The following is an 18,177-nucleotide window of genomic DNA, read 5'->3' as shown; positions in this document are numbered from 1 at the left end:
TGAAACGCGGCACTGCCTTTCTATTGGTGTCATGATGATCATCGTAACGGCAGCAGTAACGCTGGATAATGCTTGCCCCTTTGATTCCTGCCAGTTTAGTGACAAAGAATATGGCACGTGCATACACCTGTGCTGCAAAAATTTACGCCTGTGGTGATTTGTTGGAGAGCTAATTCGTTTTGGAACATTTCAAAGATGTGCACCATTGTGGCTTAACTAGAGCATTGGTGAGGTTGAAGACTGGTTGTATTGGTATAGAAGCTTGAAGTTGAATTGCACAACAATTCGACGGGACACAAAAGAAGAGAAATACGCACAGCAGAACGCTCTGCTGTGTGTGTTACTCTTCTTTGTGTCCCGTCGAATTGTTGCGCCATCCAACTTCAAATAGAGCATTGGGCTTCTTTGGTACAGGACCGAGGAAATGTGAGCTATTCGACAACGTCCCAGTGCCTTGCCACACAAATATGGAAGTCTGAAGGTTTCCAAACAAAGCTTTGCTTTCAAATCCACCTGCTCATGTATTGCAAGCACTGATTGAAAGAACCTTCATACAAAATAATGGTGAAATGAATGGCCTTTTAAAAGTGTAATTTGTATGTTAATTTCTTACGTTGTGTACAAGGGTTCCGCAAAAGCTTTCTTTCCATATTAACATTTTTTTTTAGATTCACGTGTGACGTATCAATTTTGTCCGCTTTAAATGTATTATGAGATGCAATTTCCATAATTGTGATATCGTTTTTCATTGCTGAGTTACAGAGTTGTAAACTTGATAGTTTCGTTTCCTGAAAATTTTTTATTTCGCCAAATTTTAATAAAACAATTGACAACCTAAATCAAAAAATTCGAAAGCAACAGTCACTAGATCTGAAGATTTTCTTTTATATGCATCAAATCTCGTCAAGATTGGTGCAGTGGTTGCTGAGAAAAATGAATTCTCCTTTCACATGTATTCAGATAGGAGCACACGAACTAAAGCTTCCTCTTAAGGTATTTCGTTACTTTGAAGATTACATGATTTCCTGCGATAGGGACGAATTGGATTTCACTGCTACCTCAGGAAGGGAGGTAGCAGTGAAATTTACTGAGTGAAATTAGCAGTGAAATTTACTAACAATTTTACTGAGTGTCGTTTGGGTGTGGTATATAAAGCTCCCCTTAGCTGTGGCCAATCCTACGTAGCGAAAACGGGGTGGTGTATCAATGACAGGCTAATGGGACGTAAAAGGTCGTTAACCGGTAGATTGCCTTCTAGTCTTTCCTTACATTGCCAAGGCTGTCATGATTGTAACTGCACGCCTGAGTTAGATGAATGCGCGAAATTGTGGAGGCATAGGATTGAAGATATGCGTCTTAGGGTGAAGGCATGGCAAATCAATAATGGTGGAATAGCATGCATGAGTCAGCCTTCGATTACCTTACGTAAGGAACAGATCAAATGCTTGTAAGGGCTCACCTTCAGTATTGTTTTAGCTATTCACCAAGATAACTTCGAATAGAATAAAGGCAACACTCGACTTCAATCAACTAAGAGAACAGGCTGGTTTCAAGACGGGGTATTGTTCAATGCATCTCATCTATGTCATAAATAAGGTAATGGGAACACCTTCGGAATACAATTATACTTTTTATATTGTTTTCATAGGTTTTGAAAAGGCATTTGATTCCGAGACATACTAGCAGTCGTAGAGGCATTTCTTTATGAAGGAGTACAGGAGGCATACGCGAATATTTTTAGAAATATCGACAAAGATTACACTGCTACCTGAGGCCTTCAAAAAACTCGGCAACCACGCCTATAACAGAATTATCGCAGAAAGTTGGGCTAATTGGTGTTGATCCATTTGCTGAAACAGTTACTAGCGCTAAAAAGGCGAACAGAAAAAAATTCGGCACAGGCGAGAGCGCTAGACTTCAACTGGCAAGTTCTATTCAGAAAAAAACATGCAAGAAACCACCCTATGCTCAAACAAATGCGCAGATGGATGCGTCCATCTGCGAATTTAGCCCTCGCAATAATCAAGATGAATACAGCCAACACCATGAGACTTTTGAAGCGGGTCTTCAACCGCCGTGGGGGTATGAAAGAGGACAATCTCCTCCGATTAATCCAGTCATGTGTAATTTGTCGCATAACCTACGTTGCTGCGTGTCTAAACTGGTACAAGGCTGAAGAAACCAAGCTCAACATCCTCCTACGCGGTGTCTATAAACAAGCCCTCGGCCTCCCCGGTTGCACTAGCACTGACCTCCTCCTTGAACTAGGCGTCCATAAAACATTGGACGAACTCATCGACGCCCAACACCGCTCGCAGTTGGAGACACTCACTCTCACAGTGACGGGCCGCCATTTCCTCACCTCGCTCGGTATCACCTACCACCATCAACACAGCCATAAACACCAGATCCCCTGCACCATGCCAGCCTGGATTGACGCCGACCCTATCGCCAGAAACATGCACACCGAATACAAACGCGCACGTCGCACAGCGCGTGCCACGGCTCTCACCAAATCCCTTGCTCGCCACGACAGTGTAAGTTTCGTCGACGCCGCCGAATAGGCCCACGGTACCCGCTTTGTAGCCGTCACCACGCGTGAAGGCTTTCTCCACCATTCTATCAGCATAGTAGCCCCACACGCTGAGGAAGCTGAAGAAGTGGCCATCGTGCTAGCCACACTAGACCTAACATGCCATATCATCTTCTCTTACTCCCGCTCCGCGATTATCAACTATATCAACGGCCGTATTTCGCAACAAGCCTTGCGCATCTTGCATAAAGCACCCCGCTCAACCGACCATCAGGTTACACTCGTCTGGCACCCAGCTCATGTAGGCATCGTCCATCCGCATCTTCCCAACCGCAACGAGGTTACCCACACCCTAGCGCGAGGCCTAGTTAACCGCGCGGGACACGGGGAGGCTGCCCCCACCGGTGGGGATCGCCTGACGCGCTACAATGATCTTGTGAAGTCCTTCTACTTAGAGCGTAGAACATTCCCCGGCGCAGGCTACAACTGCGCCTACTACAAACCAACACTTACCCCTCGTTACAACGTTATAAGACCTACCCAGATATTTACCCCAATACCACGTGCCATATCTGCAAGACACAGCCAGCTACACTTCCACACGTGCGTTGGGACTCTACACAACAATACCCCTACACTAACCCCACGGCGCTCTCGTCGAGATGGCACGCTGCCCTGCGTAGCTCCAACCTTGACGACCGAATCTGGGCGATCCAGCAAGCCTGCGAGGCGGCGAAGGGGCAACACCTCAACGTCCCCACATGGGAGGCCTAGGCCTAGCCACCACCTCTTGCTGGTTTCAATAAAGTTTATTCAGTCAGTAAGTTTTCATTTCCGGCTTCCGGCAACATTTGCAAAACATACAACGCTGATATTAGTTAAACATAGACGATGCTTCGTAAACATTTATTTTCTGCTCTTAAAAAGAAAGCTTGTTGCAGCCACGCTTGGAAGAGTTCGCTGCTAGCCGTTGATTTGCCTACAGGGCGGTGGTGGACTGAATGGTCGATCGGCAACTGCGAGTGCAGGGAACACGAATACATTGTTTTGAAAAATAGAAATAAAAGAAAGACGGTAGTGTGAGTTAATGTTCTCTGTGCTGAGGTAACAAATAAAATGGCTAAATGATTACAGCAGTACACACACAATTGATCCTTTACAGAGCTTTCAGTTTCACTGAATGTAGATTATGTGTATCCTACAACTTTAACCAAGGTATGCTCTACGTCTTTAGTTGATTACGGCCCATCCATACAATTTTGTTCAACTATCGTGAAATGATCGCCGTAGATAAGTAATAACAGCATTTTTGCGATATCAATTTCAGCCGCTACTTAACATTTGAAAAGATCTAATTGAAATAAAAACAAATAACTCACTAGGAAAGGGGCACTGGTTCGATAGCGTGATGTGCATTATACAGGTGAATACATTTACGAAGCGTGTACGAAAAGGTAACGCGGTCATGAAAACATGCGGCCGCTGAATCCTGCATTGGCAGCCCTTACTCCGTAAGGGCGGCGAATGTGCGGGTAGCCTAACAAATCAATGTGGTTTCAACCAAATACCCGTGCTTGACGTTCAAATACCCCATTCCATGAAGCCACGACTAGCAAGCTGCGGCTAATTCACTGTGAATTATAGTGGCATTGCTTGAGCAAATGTCACAGGGAAACAGACTACACCGGTAGTTTTCATTGGAATGTGGGGTGGGTTTTTTCCCGGATAATTAACCTTGAGCGCTTCGCCGAAACATTCATGCGGCGTAAAAACTGACCTTTGCGCAGCGCATCGAAAATACGACAGATATGGTATGAGTTCACGTGGTTGTATTTATCCTCACGTTATATTCACGAAAAAAGATGCTTTGTTATGCTTTCTTCTACAAGAAAATTTAGAGGATAAGGATATCGCAAGCGTATTGCGTTCTTTAATTTATTCTCCTAAAGTATTAAACCCTACAAAATCTGGTAATAAACATTCGAAATCTTCATTTATTCAAAAAGATATGAATTCCATGGAGGACAGTTTTGTTGAACTAATGGTCCCCTAAATACACAGGCGCAAAGACAAATCATGAGGTGGCAAAGGTGGTCATTGTGAGAACTTTGCCCACAACCTGCACATCATGGCTACCATCCCTAACAGATATACACGGAAAGCTCCTAGTAAGTGAGGAACTGTAGAAGAAGAGTATATATATATATATATATATATATATATATATATTTATATATACGGCCGCTGACAGGATATATATATATACAGCCGCTACGGCAGGTGAACGGCCGCTGACGGCCGTTCACCTGCCTTGTACACTGGCTGCCAAAGGGGTTCTATATACCGTTTTCCTAGTGCCTGAGACTCTTCGCGCCATTTCTTGAGCTTTTGTGTCGATAAAGCATGCAAGAGCGAAAATTCAATGAATGAATTCTGCAATTTTAGGTGCCAAAACTATAATTATGGGGCACGCCGTGACGGTGAACGGCGGAATAATTTTGACCACCAGGAGATTTTTAACGTGTCTTCAATGCACGGGACACTGGCGTTCTTATATTTCGCCCCCATGGAAATGCGGCTGCCATGGCCGGGATTTGATTCCGCGACCTCGTGCTTAGTAATTAAAATTTCCTCAACAAACTGCACACTTGAGATGCTTATATCTTCTGATGAGCACCAGAGAAAGCTGGATAAATTATACCTGCTATGACGTAAAGACATTCGACGTCTAGCTTACGTTGGCCTTGTCCGACGCTGCGAATATCAGGAATACACTTTTAATAAAGAAAATTGTAAATTACAGATCGTCCGTCAAAACAATGCTGCGGTGGTGTGGAGCATGTGATTAGGAAATGAAATTAGTGGAATATACACGGAACACATTGCAGTTAGCCATAAGTATGGGTGGTTGAAGTGGAGCAACATTGCCTAATATAACGGTATACTTCATACAAACCTGACAGAACTACCATTGCAGCCGCCGTAAGATATATTAATGGAAGTAGAATGCGCACACATCATACTTAATTCAAATGCAGTATATGGTACGGCCAGCAAACCAAAGGGTGTACAAATGATTACATCGCTGCAGAGAAATAATATTTGCGTCCATAAAAAAAAAACTGACTTTGGCAATATTAGTTGTAAATGAAAATAAAAGGCAATAAAAACTGAAAACCACATATGAGAGGCAAGTGTAAATAGCCCAGTTGCTAATATGCTAGTCATAAATGCACCACCATTAGTTGCAGCTAGAGATTAGTTAATATATAAAAAACAGATGCCGAGCAGCCGATTTCATGCCAGTCTATCAGAATACCGCTCAGCAGTGAAAAATTATTACCTGGTGACGCATAGGGGCATTACCACACGGCTTAATATGCGCAAATAAGTCTTTTTGCGTGCTCCAAGTAGCTCTAGATTAATTGCAATGAATTATTGAGCATGCGCTTGCGCAGGAGCTAAACAATACTTTTGTAAGTAAGGAGGATCGCTCCTGACAATAACGCCTTCAAGGGTTCCTATTACCTGGGTGTAATGGTCCCTTTGGTACTAATATTATTCAAGGGCAGTTCAGCAGAACAGCGCACAAAGCGACAGGAAAAGGAGAACCGATTCAGCAGCGTCGTTCACACCTATGTGGGTATACATGTAGCGAATAATATAGGCATAAATAATGGCCTGGTATTATAAAGGCCGCCAATTAGGTAGCTAATCTGCCAGAATTTTCTTCTTATTTGTACCTTCTACCTTTAGGAGAAAATGACCTTAAAGGGGCCCAGAACAACACCTCCGGCTTGGTGAAATAACATAGTCCACTAATATCATACGGCGTTGTGAACATCTGTGGCACGCGGTGCCTGGAGCTCGCAAGCGCAGTGTGAAGTAAGCTTTCTCTCAAACGCTCTCTTTTCAAATAGAAGCCTGCTCCTCGCTCCCTTCTGGGCAATTTTCGTAACAAAGTGGATTCCCATACACAGCTGCTATTGGTAGCTGCTGTTGGCTACGCACTGCAGCTACCGCAACCGCCGCGGTGTACAGCCACGAGCCGAGTGTCTAAGCGCACTGTGGCTCCCAGAGAAGAATCGCGTTTCGCTTACGTTTACGCGTCGCTGGCACCAAAATCGGAAGTTTTAAATGCGCGTCAGGATGAAAATTAGAAGGGGGAGTGTTGTAGCCTTCGCAGTGCAAGGCATTGAAGAACGCACGAGAGCACAGCAGAAACCGGGCTTGATTGTCGATAACTCCGCTTCTGCTGAACACATCGACGCACTTTTTGCGGCTAAGTATTTCTGAAATAGACTATTGTCCCTCAAATGCCTATCTCCACTGCGGTATAAAGTGGTTTAGGGCTCGTTTAATTCAAGCATGAAAGAAATTAGGCAAGTATGTAGGGAATAAACAAGGTCGCGACATTACTTTTTGTACTTTATACACACTTGATGAACAGGTACTGAGCAAAAGTATTTTGAATATTTGGAAGTATATCAATTCAAGCCTGCGACCACCTCAGAAAAAAGACCTGTTAGGTGAGCTGCATCCTTGCTGGCCAAGAGTTCGCGCTTGTACCCCTGTCATTATACAAAAATGAAAACTGCACTTACCACACCTGCAAAGGCACGTATTGTCTACTTGGGAGCAGACATGTATGCAAACATATAATCCCCAAGGACTGTTATTGCCACAACCTGTCGACGCTGGTACTGCAATGAAACACACGACTATCAAGACAATGTATTTACAGGCTGGGAAAATTATTTATATCTAAAGAGACTGCGACATTCACGGCTAATACTATTGTTTTAGCACTGTATCCCACCTAGCTATCGGCAGATGTTAAAGTGGCCGAAGTACTCTCGGTAGACGTCGTCAAATACATGTTGTTGAGAATCGCATGGGGCAATTCACAGTATATTTCCTTTTTTTTCGGTCATCTTTATGAGAATTAAAAAACTAATTAGCCAATTTCGCACGTGTTAACTTTATGGGAAAGCTTCCAATGTGGAACTTGTAGAGCATTCCAGAAACACTTCATTCAGCAGCGTCGAACTTCCTACTTATTATGTAACCTTTCCTGCTTCCTTATTAGAGTCGACTAAATAATAAATGAAAAGAACGTGACACGTCCTCTTGAACGCAGCAACTGCAACGCTCTCAAGATTGCCACGTATGAACTAATCGCGCGTTAAGCCTTGTGTGCAACCAGGTCTGCTTATCGCTTCCATGAACAACAGCGACGAGCACATTTCGCTGGCGTAAATCCCACAATTCCTGCGCCGCTGCTCTGTCCCTTCTAGAGAGGAAGCGTTAGGTCGGGGGGAGCTATCCAAATACATGTAAAAGCATAATTCGTTTTTCTGGGCAACCACTGCTACCAATTTCACGAGGTCTGTTTCACTTAAAAGATAAACGTAAACTTTAATGACTGTTGCTTTCAAATTTTTGATTTGGGTTGGAAAATTTTAGCAAGAATTGACATATAGCGCAAATTTTCAAAAAACAATCTTATCAAGTTCGCAAATCTGTAACTCAACAATGACAAGTTAAATCACAATTATGTGAATTGCATGCAATAATACAACTACAGTGGACAAATCTTATGTGTTTTAGATGAATCTAAAAAAGTTTAGTAATATGAAATTACAGCTTTTGCTGAACACTTGTATCAAACGCAACAAATTCGCGTAAGGAATAAATTGACATATTGAATTTGGCATCTTTGAATGATCTGACGCATGCCGCTTACAGAACCGCGATATCTGTTCCTGATTCAGAGCTAATAATTTACAAACGTCGTGCTTCTAGATTTCTTTTTCTTTCAAATTTTTGAAATTCTTTAAAACAAAATTCAGGCCCTAAATCAGAAGTCCGCTGCCGAAAGTCACTTCAATCTAGCTTTTTCTCCCAAATGCAAAAAAAATATTAAGATCGGTCCAAGGGTTATCTCAGAAAAGCGTTTCTGCGTTTTGAGGTATTTGAATAGTCCGCGTCGGAGTTGGTCCCGAGCTAAAGCTTCCGCTTAAGCGGCAGGTTCTGCTCGGTTTGTTGATACGTGGCACATTTGAGAGCAAAGCCATCGCGAAGTGTAATTGAGCTGGGCATGTCAACTTTTTTTTTTTTTTTGCAGCGAATATGGTAAGGGTTATTCCTTCAGGATCGGCGTCCATGTGTAGACACTTTACTCCCCATACGTGGACGAATCCCGAAGGCAGTGCAATGCCGTGATGAGCTGTAGCAAAGGTGAAGCAGGTGTTAAGCACTCTCCAAACGTGGGCTGATCCCGAAAATAGTGCAATGCCGTGACCGCAGTGGAGGTGAAACAGGTGTTAACACTCTCTAAACGTGGGCTGATTCCGAAGATAGTGCAATACCGTGGCGAAGCACAGCGTAGGTGAAGCAGGCTTAAGCACTCTCCATACGTGGGGTGATCTAGAAGATAGTGCAATATCGTGTGACTAGCCGCTGTGGAGGTGAAGCAGGTGTTAAGCACTCTCAATACGTGGGCCGGTCCTGAAGATAATGCAATACCATGACGAGCCGCGGTGGAAGTGCAGTTCACCATTAAGCGGCACGCATACACTGCTTCGCTCGTTATTCTTGTTCACAGAGTGGAAGGGCACTGAGTTTTTTTTTAACATTTATGAGGCTTACTTTGACATGAGGAAAAATTTTCTACAGAACAACTAGGAAGTTAGAGGCTGTTAAATGCGATGTTTGCTAGAACGCCCATGAAGTTTGTCATTAGAAGTATTACATGAATGCTTTTTCGTGCGAAGATGCGAAATTGTTTACTAATACTTCACTAATTAGGCAACCTGGCATAATAAAAAGATATTGCTTGCTTCATATAACAAATTAGAAGAAGCATTTGGTCACATCCTTTTTCGAGGTTTCAGAATGTTATTAAACTTTTCTTAATCTAACTAGGACAGCTGGTGTAATGATATACATCTATCATAGCATTGAGGCATTCTTCAAACTCTAAGTGCATGCAAAACGTCATATTCAAGATACTCCAACGGTGGACAATGATGGACTAGGAGATACACAAAGAATTACGCATCAGAATGACTCTTTAGGGCGATGCAGTAAAAGTCTTAAACAGTCTATTTTTTTTTATTATTTGTTAATCATTCCCCGAGAAACAAGGTGGCCAACCGCACCTAAAGGTGCCAACAAGTTATAAATACCTTGTGTAGTAATATGTATGTAACTGAAATATGCCCGAACAATATATTTATCCTTCTCACAATTAAGCCTTCATCTCCTCTCAGGTATTTCTCGCTTAAACTTAGAATATGACTTGTATTGGGCGGCACTTTTACATGTTCAATACGGAGGTATCATAACACTTTTGACTTCTCGAGGAGGCAAGTGACTGCGAAAAATGAAAATGAAATTCTTGTGTGATTTCCAGCTAGGCTAAAATAATATGAAAATGAGAAAGTGAGAAAGTTTTTGCAACGATACGGAAATGCTGGCAAGAGTGATGTAGCTGAATATTATATGTAGTCAATGGCATTTGGAATATGATATCTATTCAATAACGTTCCAAGCGACCGTAGGTACAGGAGGCTTAATACACGGCTTCCTATTAACTACATATGTGTCTTTTCTATTGCTAATAATACGAAAAGTTCATCCTACAGCTGTGCTGGGCACGCCACCTATTTCCCTTCAGTCAGCACTGTCGATAAAGAGTAAAAATTATTTTCCTGGCCTAAAAAAGAAGCTTTAAACTATATAAATACATTTTAAATGTCCTTAGGTGGTAGCCAACGCACACTTCATCACCGCAAGAACACATTGCAAAACCTTGTCTATCATGATCTTAGAAAAAAAAAAAACACGCATCGCATACGTCCGCATCCATCCAAATTGCGTTTACAGACGCAGCTTAGAGACGAAGCTTAGAGACACAGTTTGAATGTCATACACATAACAAGTGTGTTATCCACGCTGCATTAAAATGGCCACTAAAGATCCCCATAACTAAATTTCGAGACTTTCAGAGGCCAATTTGGACGCTGTGGATTCGGCTACATCTTGCTCACAGTTTCCTTTTGTGACTATAAAGTTGGTTGCTAGTTTCCATAACTTTTCTGATTGTGAAATAATAACTTCAGGTATTTAGCATGTGCTTTACTTCATATAGCTGAGTGTTGGGTTCACTTTCTTGGTGTACTGAAGTACTATTTACTAGGGTGATCTTTTGGTACGTAATTGTCGAGATAAGCATTGCATGTGCGTGAACTGAAGCGTGGTCGGGAACCAAGTTTTCGAAAAACATCCTTAACGCGACTGCTTTACTTATCTCGTATCACCAGGGTGATCGCTAAATTCCTTTAGAAAAGTTTTGTTTCATTTTCGTTTCTATCAGCGCACTTCGTCTCACTGCCGTAGAACTGCATTTGGTTCTATATAACTGAGTAGTCGCAAGCACGTTGCTTCGGAAAATACAACATTCTAAATGGAACAGCCATGCTGCTGCACGTTCACGCGAGATCACGTACGTTTACACGTTATCAAACATTTCTCTGCATTTACAAGGTTGTGTGGCACAGAGGGAATGCAACGTACGACCTTTCGGTGCCGATTGTTTGCGGCAGCGTATCGCTGGATATCGGCAGACTTATGGGATGCCGACTATTTTTATTCCAATGTCAAATATGCGGTCAGTCGAGGTACATTTCTGCCGTCACCCTTGTCGCGAAGTTCCGAAAAATGTTGAAGGGCGACTTACAGCGTAGCCGCGCGCCCTACACATTATGTGCGAGTGAAAGCGTGTGAAGGGAGCCGACGATCGCGGAACTCAACCTCACCCGTGCGAAAGGCAGGTCAGCGGGCAGGAAGCGCGTCTGCTTCCTTCGCGGGCGAGGCTTCCAACGTTGCGAAGCACCGGGGCAAAAGGCTCTAATCCGGTTGTAATTGCGCATGTGGCGGCTGCGTGCAGTCGTACATTGAGAGCGACCTGCGTTGGGGGCAGAGACTAGTTGCGTCAACGGCTCGTAGCTTTGTGCGTGCTGTGTGTTCTCGGCGCTCAGTTTGCGATAAGTGATGGACAGCACGAAGGTGACTTTGCTCACTGCTGCTGCCATGCTTGCTCACGCAAGCGCTTCGACAGCGAGTGCCTGCGGTTATTGAGTCTGATGTGTTCATATTTTGCTGTTTGCGCTGACACTATGCTTGTTAATTTAGTCACCAAATGAATTTTACAAGTTGATGCGACTGATCAAATTGCTATCCTTACTTCATATGGCTGTTCCCTAATTTGCCATGGCTACCGATTCTTCGTATGTCTGGAGATACTGCGAGTTTTAGTTTACAGCAGAAATTTATTATGAGGTGGGCGAATATGAAAAAGCAATCAACGTTTCTTTTGCGAATGATTTGCATTTGCGAATTTGCTATTTTGCGAATTCGTAATGCAGTACTAATCATTTTATCATCATTACTTCAGCTTGACCATCCGATTCTTGTCATGGCGTCATCGTCACACCGCCGTCGCCATACAGGTTTCCGAATACCATCATTGTCATGCCATTGTCATCATGAACTCATCGTCATCCCATTCTTCACATGCCATTGTCATGCAACCGCCTTCACTGCATCGGGATAGTAGAGCCGTCGTCATGTGTTCGTCGTCATTCTGTGGTAGGGGTGCCATCGAGGTCGTTTTTCCATCCATCACTGTCCCTTCGCCATCGGACTCTCGTTACGCAGTCGCTGACATACCACCGTCATCTCTATAACATCGTCATCCCATTGCCATCATGTCACCGTTGTCATGGCACCTTCAATGCATTGACGTCATTCCTTGCTTGTCAGCCTATTGTAAGCAAGGTGTCGTCATTCAGTCGCGATTATGCCGCTATTTTCATGTCACTGTAGTCATTGTGTCACCGTTACCAAGACTCTATCAGTCACCAGTTGGCATACAATTGCTGTCATGACGACTTCATCGTTCCATCGTTGTCATTCCGATTACCTCGTCTGGTTGGCGTCATACTGTCGTCGTCACACCATCGTCGTTGTACAGTCATCGTCCTCTTCGGGTCCTCAGTTCAGAGTCACCACACTGTCGTCATTAAATCCTGGTCATAATTTAAGAATCGAAATCTCATTGCCGCCGTGCTATCGTCTTGGTAGGCCTTTGACACTCGATTGATACAATTCCTTCTTCGTCATTCCACCGTCACTTCATTGGGGTCATTAAGTGGTCCTCATGCCTCCATGATAATGGGTGATCTCAGCAAGCGAGTACCACAGCAAAGTGGGACAATATCGGAATATGTGGCATAGAGTCCAAGCAACAACCGTCTCATAATAACCCCACCACGTATTAAATACACGTGACTTCAGGAGTATGGTCTGTCCCTACGTTGCTCGATTGTTATTCGCATCACCATTGGCAGTCATCGTGAGATTAGTTCATCCGTAATTCATCGCTCCTTTGTAATAGCGCAAAGAGACACGGAAAAAGAAAAACACGACAACACACGCACCGAACCACAACTAATACTTTATTCAGGAATTTAACAAACATATGTAGGAACCGAAGTCGAATCATTACATCGAAGTCTATCCTGCTGCGGGTCCTATATATGTGTGTCAACTTCTTGAATGAAATACCGGTTTTGAGTCAGCGCCCGTATTGTCGTGCTTCTTCCTTTTATCCGTGTCCCTTTGCGTTGTTACCAGATGAAGGATAAATCATGACTAACTCGCTTATCTCGCTATCATCAGTAATTTTCTTACACAACGCCTAATACAAGGGCTAGTGCAATTGTATATTTTAATGCAACGAAAAAGTAAACCTTATAAAACAAACGCCATATGACGTAGTTAAAGGAACTAAAGCTTGTATCATGTGAAAGATGATATTATGCACAATGAAAATCAAAACTATTCTTCGCTGTCAACTGTGACGATTTGCAGAGTGGTCAGTTGAAGGTTGTACTAGTTCTCGTTTGCGTTCGTAGTGCCTATTGTTTCTTCAAAGATTTACCTGAAGAGTCACTTATATCATTTGTAAGGCTGTACATATGTTTTGTTTGAGAGTCACCGCGACGCGCGTGCCCCATACTCTCTTCGTGGCACTTCTTCCTGCGCACTGCACGTAGAGGGTGTCAATTCAAACTTCGGATGGTATTTGCAAAGGTGCACGTTGTTGAATAAGGGCAGACCAATGTGTACTGAAATGCACTGAGCGATCTAAAGTTGAACGGTGTGGGAGAATAATAATGACCTCGCAATGATATATTAGAATATCGCTTAATTGCGTGCTATTATTGACGCCGTCTCAAGAACGCAAAGGACACAGCGAAGGTCCATTGTCTTGTGACAATCAAAGTTAAGACGGTTGCTGTATTTCTTGCAGTGAATCTCGCTAGGCTTGCTTTCTTTTGTTGAGTGAATTTGTCGGGGATAGCTCCCAACAATAGGGTTTATTTTCGGCGACTCGTGTTTATACCAGTCACTCATCACATCGCACGTGCGCAAGTCACATCCTTAGGAAGGTTAACTCCTTGTCTTATAAGTTCAAAATGTGGCGTCCTCACACATCCATCTCCAAGCCACGAAACCATTTCAGATTCAATTATTTCACGTGTTAGTTGATCAGCGTTTTTGCTATAAGCAGTATATTGAGCAATCTACGGTTCACAGCCGCACGATCTGCAGTGATATGCAAACGATTCGTCGCGTACGCTTTCTTGGCATTGCTCGAGTGTTCTTTTAGCCAGTCATTCACACAGCGTCGCATTTGAGTTATATGCTGCTTACCACAAGAAAAATGGATACATTAAACCACGTTGCTAGCACAGGTGGCGAACGGATCTTCATGCTTTCTGTTACACATGTGTGGCACATGGCAACCTTTCCTTTATTATACTGATATATAAGCTTGTGAATTGCCGAGAACATTACTTTAACCTGAGAAAAGTCTGCGCCCAGAAGCATATCAACTGGCGTAATCAATGTTCCCTGAAAAAAGTTAGAAAGCTGTGCATGTGACAGTACACTACATCCAGATAATAGGCACTGCCTTCAGTCGATGTTTGGATGTTGTATTCTATGGCTGTGCTTCCTATATATATATATATATATATATATATATATATATATATAAAATACAGCTGCACGTTATGTGGGCTATGCTCTCCACTGAGGGTTATGTTAAACAATGCGCCGACTATGAACATGAGCAGAACTTTTGAAGAGGAGAAGGTCAGCTAATCGCCAGTTGCCTGCATTGTTCCTGACTCGGAATGAATCCCTGGAATAGCTCCTACATTACTACTGCATCCTATTATAGCTGTGATGACGCAGTCATGCCACATAAATCCAGCCACAAAGTCATGAAATGTGCAATCAAAGAAACTTATAACTAGTAGACGTTCAAAGTGTGCGCCTAGTTTAATAGCAATGTTTACAATTTCATGAAAAGATCCAGTTTGCATGTTTATAGAGCCAGGATAGCTTTTATTATTGAAAAGACGCATGTATTTCACATAGTGCGCCTGCTTCAATATTTATACTAATGCTACAGCAATCAATAAGAAGAAGTATTCGAGAAAACTGAACTTCATTTCTCGGCGCACTAAGCACAGAATGACAACTAAAGATTATAACTGCTGTACCAATGCTAATAACTTATAACTTCTAAAACAATCTACTAATTTAACGGTGTCGCCAGGTCCTCCATGGCCAGTGCGCTGCATTAGCTTTCCCGGCGCTTCTGCATTACCTTTTGTTGTAACAATTATGAAATTGTTTTCTTTGCCATCCTTCTTTATGTAAGAAATAATTGGTTGCTTTCGTGCTTTGTTTTTATTTTTTCTTGTGAATTGTGCGATAAACGTGCAATAACTGGCTCTTATGTTTTTCAGTACTGATAGTTTTATATAATATGTGATGTATTCGTGTTGCTCCCTGCATTTATATGTAATGTCTAATCGTTCTTGCAATTACTGCTACTGGAATAATGCGATCATTCGAGGATGTTGCACACCTGTATGCGTAGATATATTCACTTTTTATGTAATGAGTGAATGATATTAGATTTATATATTATATTTGGCGAGACCACGTATCACCAATAAGTACTTAGCTTACTGATATAAGGTCCCTGCTCATAGTACCTTCGGACGTGAGGCAATAATTGTCTGTATTAAAAAGGCTCGGAGTTTTACATGAAATTGGAAGCATCGATTGCGATAGCAAATTAGTAGATAATTATACGAACTAGGGATATTAGTTTACTGGCCATATAAACTTGCACATATTCGCTTATTAACTGAATCACCAAAAGTGTTGTAAGGCGCGCACAAGCAAACATGAACACATCTCGCTCGATAACCGAGGAAACTAAGGGTGAGAGCGCTTCAGGGAGGAAGCGCAGCAGGCAGTAGCAGCGAGGAAATTTACCTTCGTGCTACCTCTCACTTGAACGCGAACTGAGCGGCGAAAACATAGCAGACATGCAGCTTTCAGAACTAAGCGCGCTCTGCCCCCGTCGCAGATGGCTACCAAAATAGAGCCCGCGCGGCCGCGTGCGGCCGCGCCATACACTGAAGCCGCTGGAGTAAAACACCCCCCCCTCCCTCCCTTGCACGCGCTAGATTGAGCGTCGATTTCCGGCTCATCCTCGCATGCTTTCACTCGCACATGCAGCATACGGCGCACGGGGTCAATGTTATCACCCTTGGACTTTATACGCAACATTGCGGCGACGGTGAAGGCGGAAAGCCACCTTGATTGTTAGTATAATTGGTATCGCAATATTGTAGAAAATCAGGGCGTTGGCTTGTCGGCCCATATCTATGTAACAGGTGGCAACCTGCACACCGAACAGGTTATCTTAATATTCTAATTATCGGCGAAAATATTCTGCCTCCGTATTTAGCAATAAAATCTTACCGCATTTGCAGTCACATCCTGTTCCGTATTTCTCGTATCTTAAACAAAGTGGTCTTTCTCCAGAACGGCATCCTTGAATTTTGCAGTCGGCTAAACGTAAAAGCAAAAGATTAGAAAAGAAGACATAATATGTAAGGGTGCTCTGCAGGTGATGACTATGCAAACCAAATGTAGACGAGGGAATTGGCTGTTTGCCATACTGCATATGTAAAGAAATAAGCAAAATTCAATTTGTAGCCTAGTGACATCGTGTTAGCTGTTATGATGACCACGTAATGGGAGACGACAACAGACTAGGACAAGAGTATGTGTTGGGGAGACGTGAAAAAAAAATATGTTTTTCTTTTCCGGTAAGCGATGTTCGAAAAAAAAAATGCCTGACCATCTCACAAAAAGCCACAGTATACCACTTTATGTTCTCTTTACTGAGTTCACCGTGGGAATTGAGAGTAGCCTATCAGCCAGTGTGATTACTTGCTTGCTCCCACGGTCCCCATTGCAAACAGACACCAGCACACTAAGGGAGGGGTCACTAAGCTTAACATGCTTAGGCGCCATTCGTCGAAAGAAGGACATGGGCTTGCGTCGTGTACCCAGTGATCTACGTAGTCCTACTTTTATTACACAACGTGCTGGTCACTCCTCGTCACTCGGATGAGCTTATAATGAAGTCTGAAAAGTGACACATGGTTTACAGTGACAGCACGTGATACAATCTATCATGTTATTAGCGAGGACCATCACACGCTCGACGCCATTATCGGAGTGGCAGACTTTTACAAACGCCAAAACAAACACATCACAAACAGGTTGACGTGATTTACCATCATTGCCGCCACATCACACTGTTTCGCGAAGAAGTATTTGCATTTCACGTGCCATTAGCCGCAGAAGACATGACAACGATTATCTAACGCAAAATCGAAGCCATGTCGCCGGCCTCCACCTGTTCACATGCCCGGGAGTTTAACCGCACGATGAATCACTTGCCTAAGCCACCGTTCGTTATGACCTTTGCATTCTCGATTTGCACTATGCGAGCACCGTCGCAGCTACGTGATAAACTTACGCTCTCCTAATCTCGTATATCAAGGCCAGAGCCTTCCACTATTCCCTCGCAATACTACCGAGTGTAGAAATGCTAGTGGTCACTCCGATAATGCAGGACTCGGTAGCAACGCCATCCTGTTACACTCTATGCTCATAACTGTTGTGCTCGCCATTTCCTATTTAAGTGGAAACAACTTCACGTTACCAACTAATTAAATCTCATCACGGGGGGCTGCCGGCTACTGTCTCTGTGTGGACCACTTTCTTGTTCGCCGTTTACTCGTCGCCCAATATCTCGCTCATGTCAATTTTACACCCGTTGACGCCGATTGGACGTCTCTCCCCAGAAAACTAGATGATGCCACTTCAGAATCGGACTCTGCATTGAGGACTTGGCTGTAAAGTCCTCTGACCGCCACACCGACGAGATGGAGCATAATATACCTTAAGTGGGACAGTGTATTTCTCACTGCTCGTGTTGACCCTGCCACAGATATATCGTTGATTCGTTCGGTGCTTCATTAACTCCTGAAGGAGGTAGTCGCACTGCTCATGTTAACAATCATTCGTGTAATTCCTGTTCTGGAAATATTTCAAGCAAGTATAAATATCGCATACCACTTCGCGAATGCTCTACTTGCTGTACCCAAGAAGTGCTCCCTTTACCGCATGCT

The 18,177-nt window shown here is 43.2% G+C and overlaps 1 protein-coding gene across 1 annotated transcript in view; it reads right to left on the bottom strand.

The window, feature by feature from the left end:
- Window positions 1-3,423: 3,423 nt before the first annotated feature.
- The window catches only part of LOC126533830 (uncharacterized), a 36,635-nt gene continuing 21,881 nt past the window's right edge, over window positions 3,424-18,177 (bottom strand). Inside the window, exons 7-9 of the mRNA XM_055072424.2 lie at window positions 16,454-16,543; window positions 7,138-7,236; window positions 3,424-3,549 (exon numbers count right to left, since the gene is read on the bottom strand). Of these exons, the coding sequence (XP_054928399.1) occupies window positions 3,497-3,549; window positions 7,138-7,236; window positions 16,454-16,543 (242 nt within the window). The 3' untranslated portion in view covers window positions 3,424-3,496. The remainder of the gene's footprint in view (window positions 3,550-7,137; window positions 7,237-16,453; window positions 16,544-18,177) is intronic.

This window comes from Dermacentor andersoni, chromosome 7 (genome assembly GCF_023375885.2).
Source record: "Dermacentor andersoni chromosome 7, qqDerAnde1_hic_scaffold, whole genome shotgun sequence".
Taxonomy (NCBI): Eukaryota; Metazoa; Arthropoda; class Arachnida; order Ixodida; family Ixodidae; genus Dermacentor; species Dermacentor andersoni.
The sequence above is the reverse complement of the archived record's forward strand: the minus strand, read 5'-3'. Positions and strand labels throughout refer to the sequence as shown.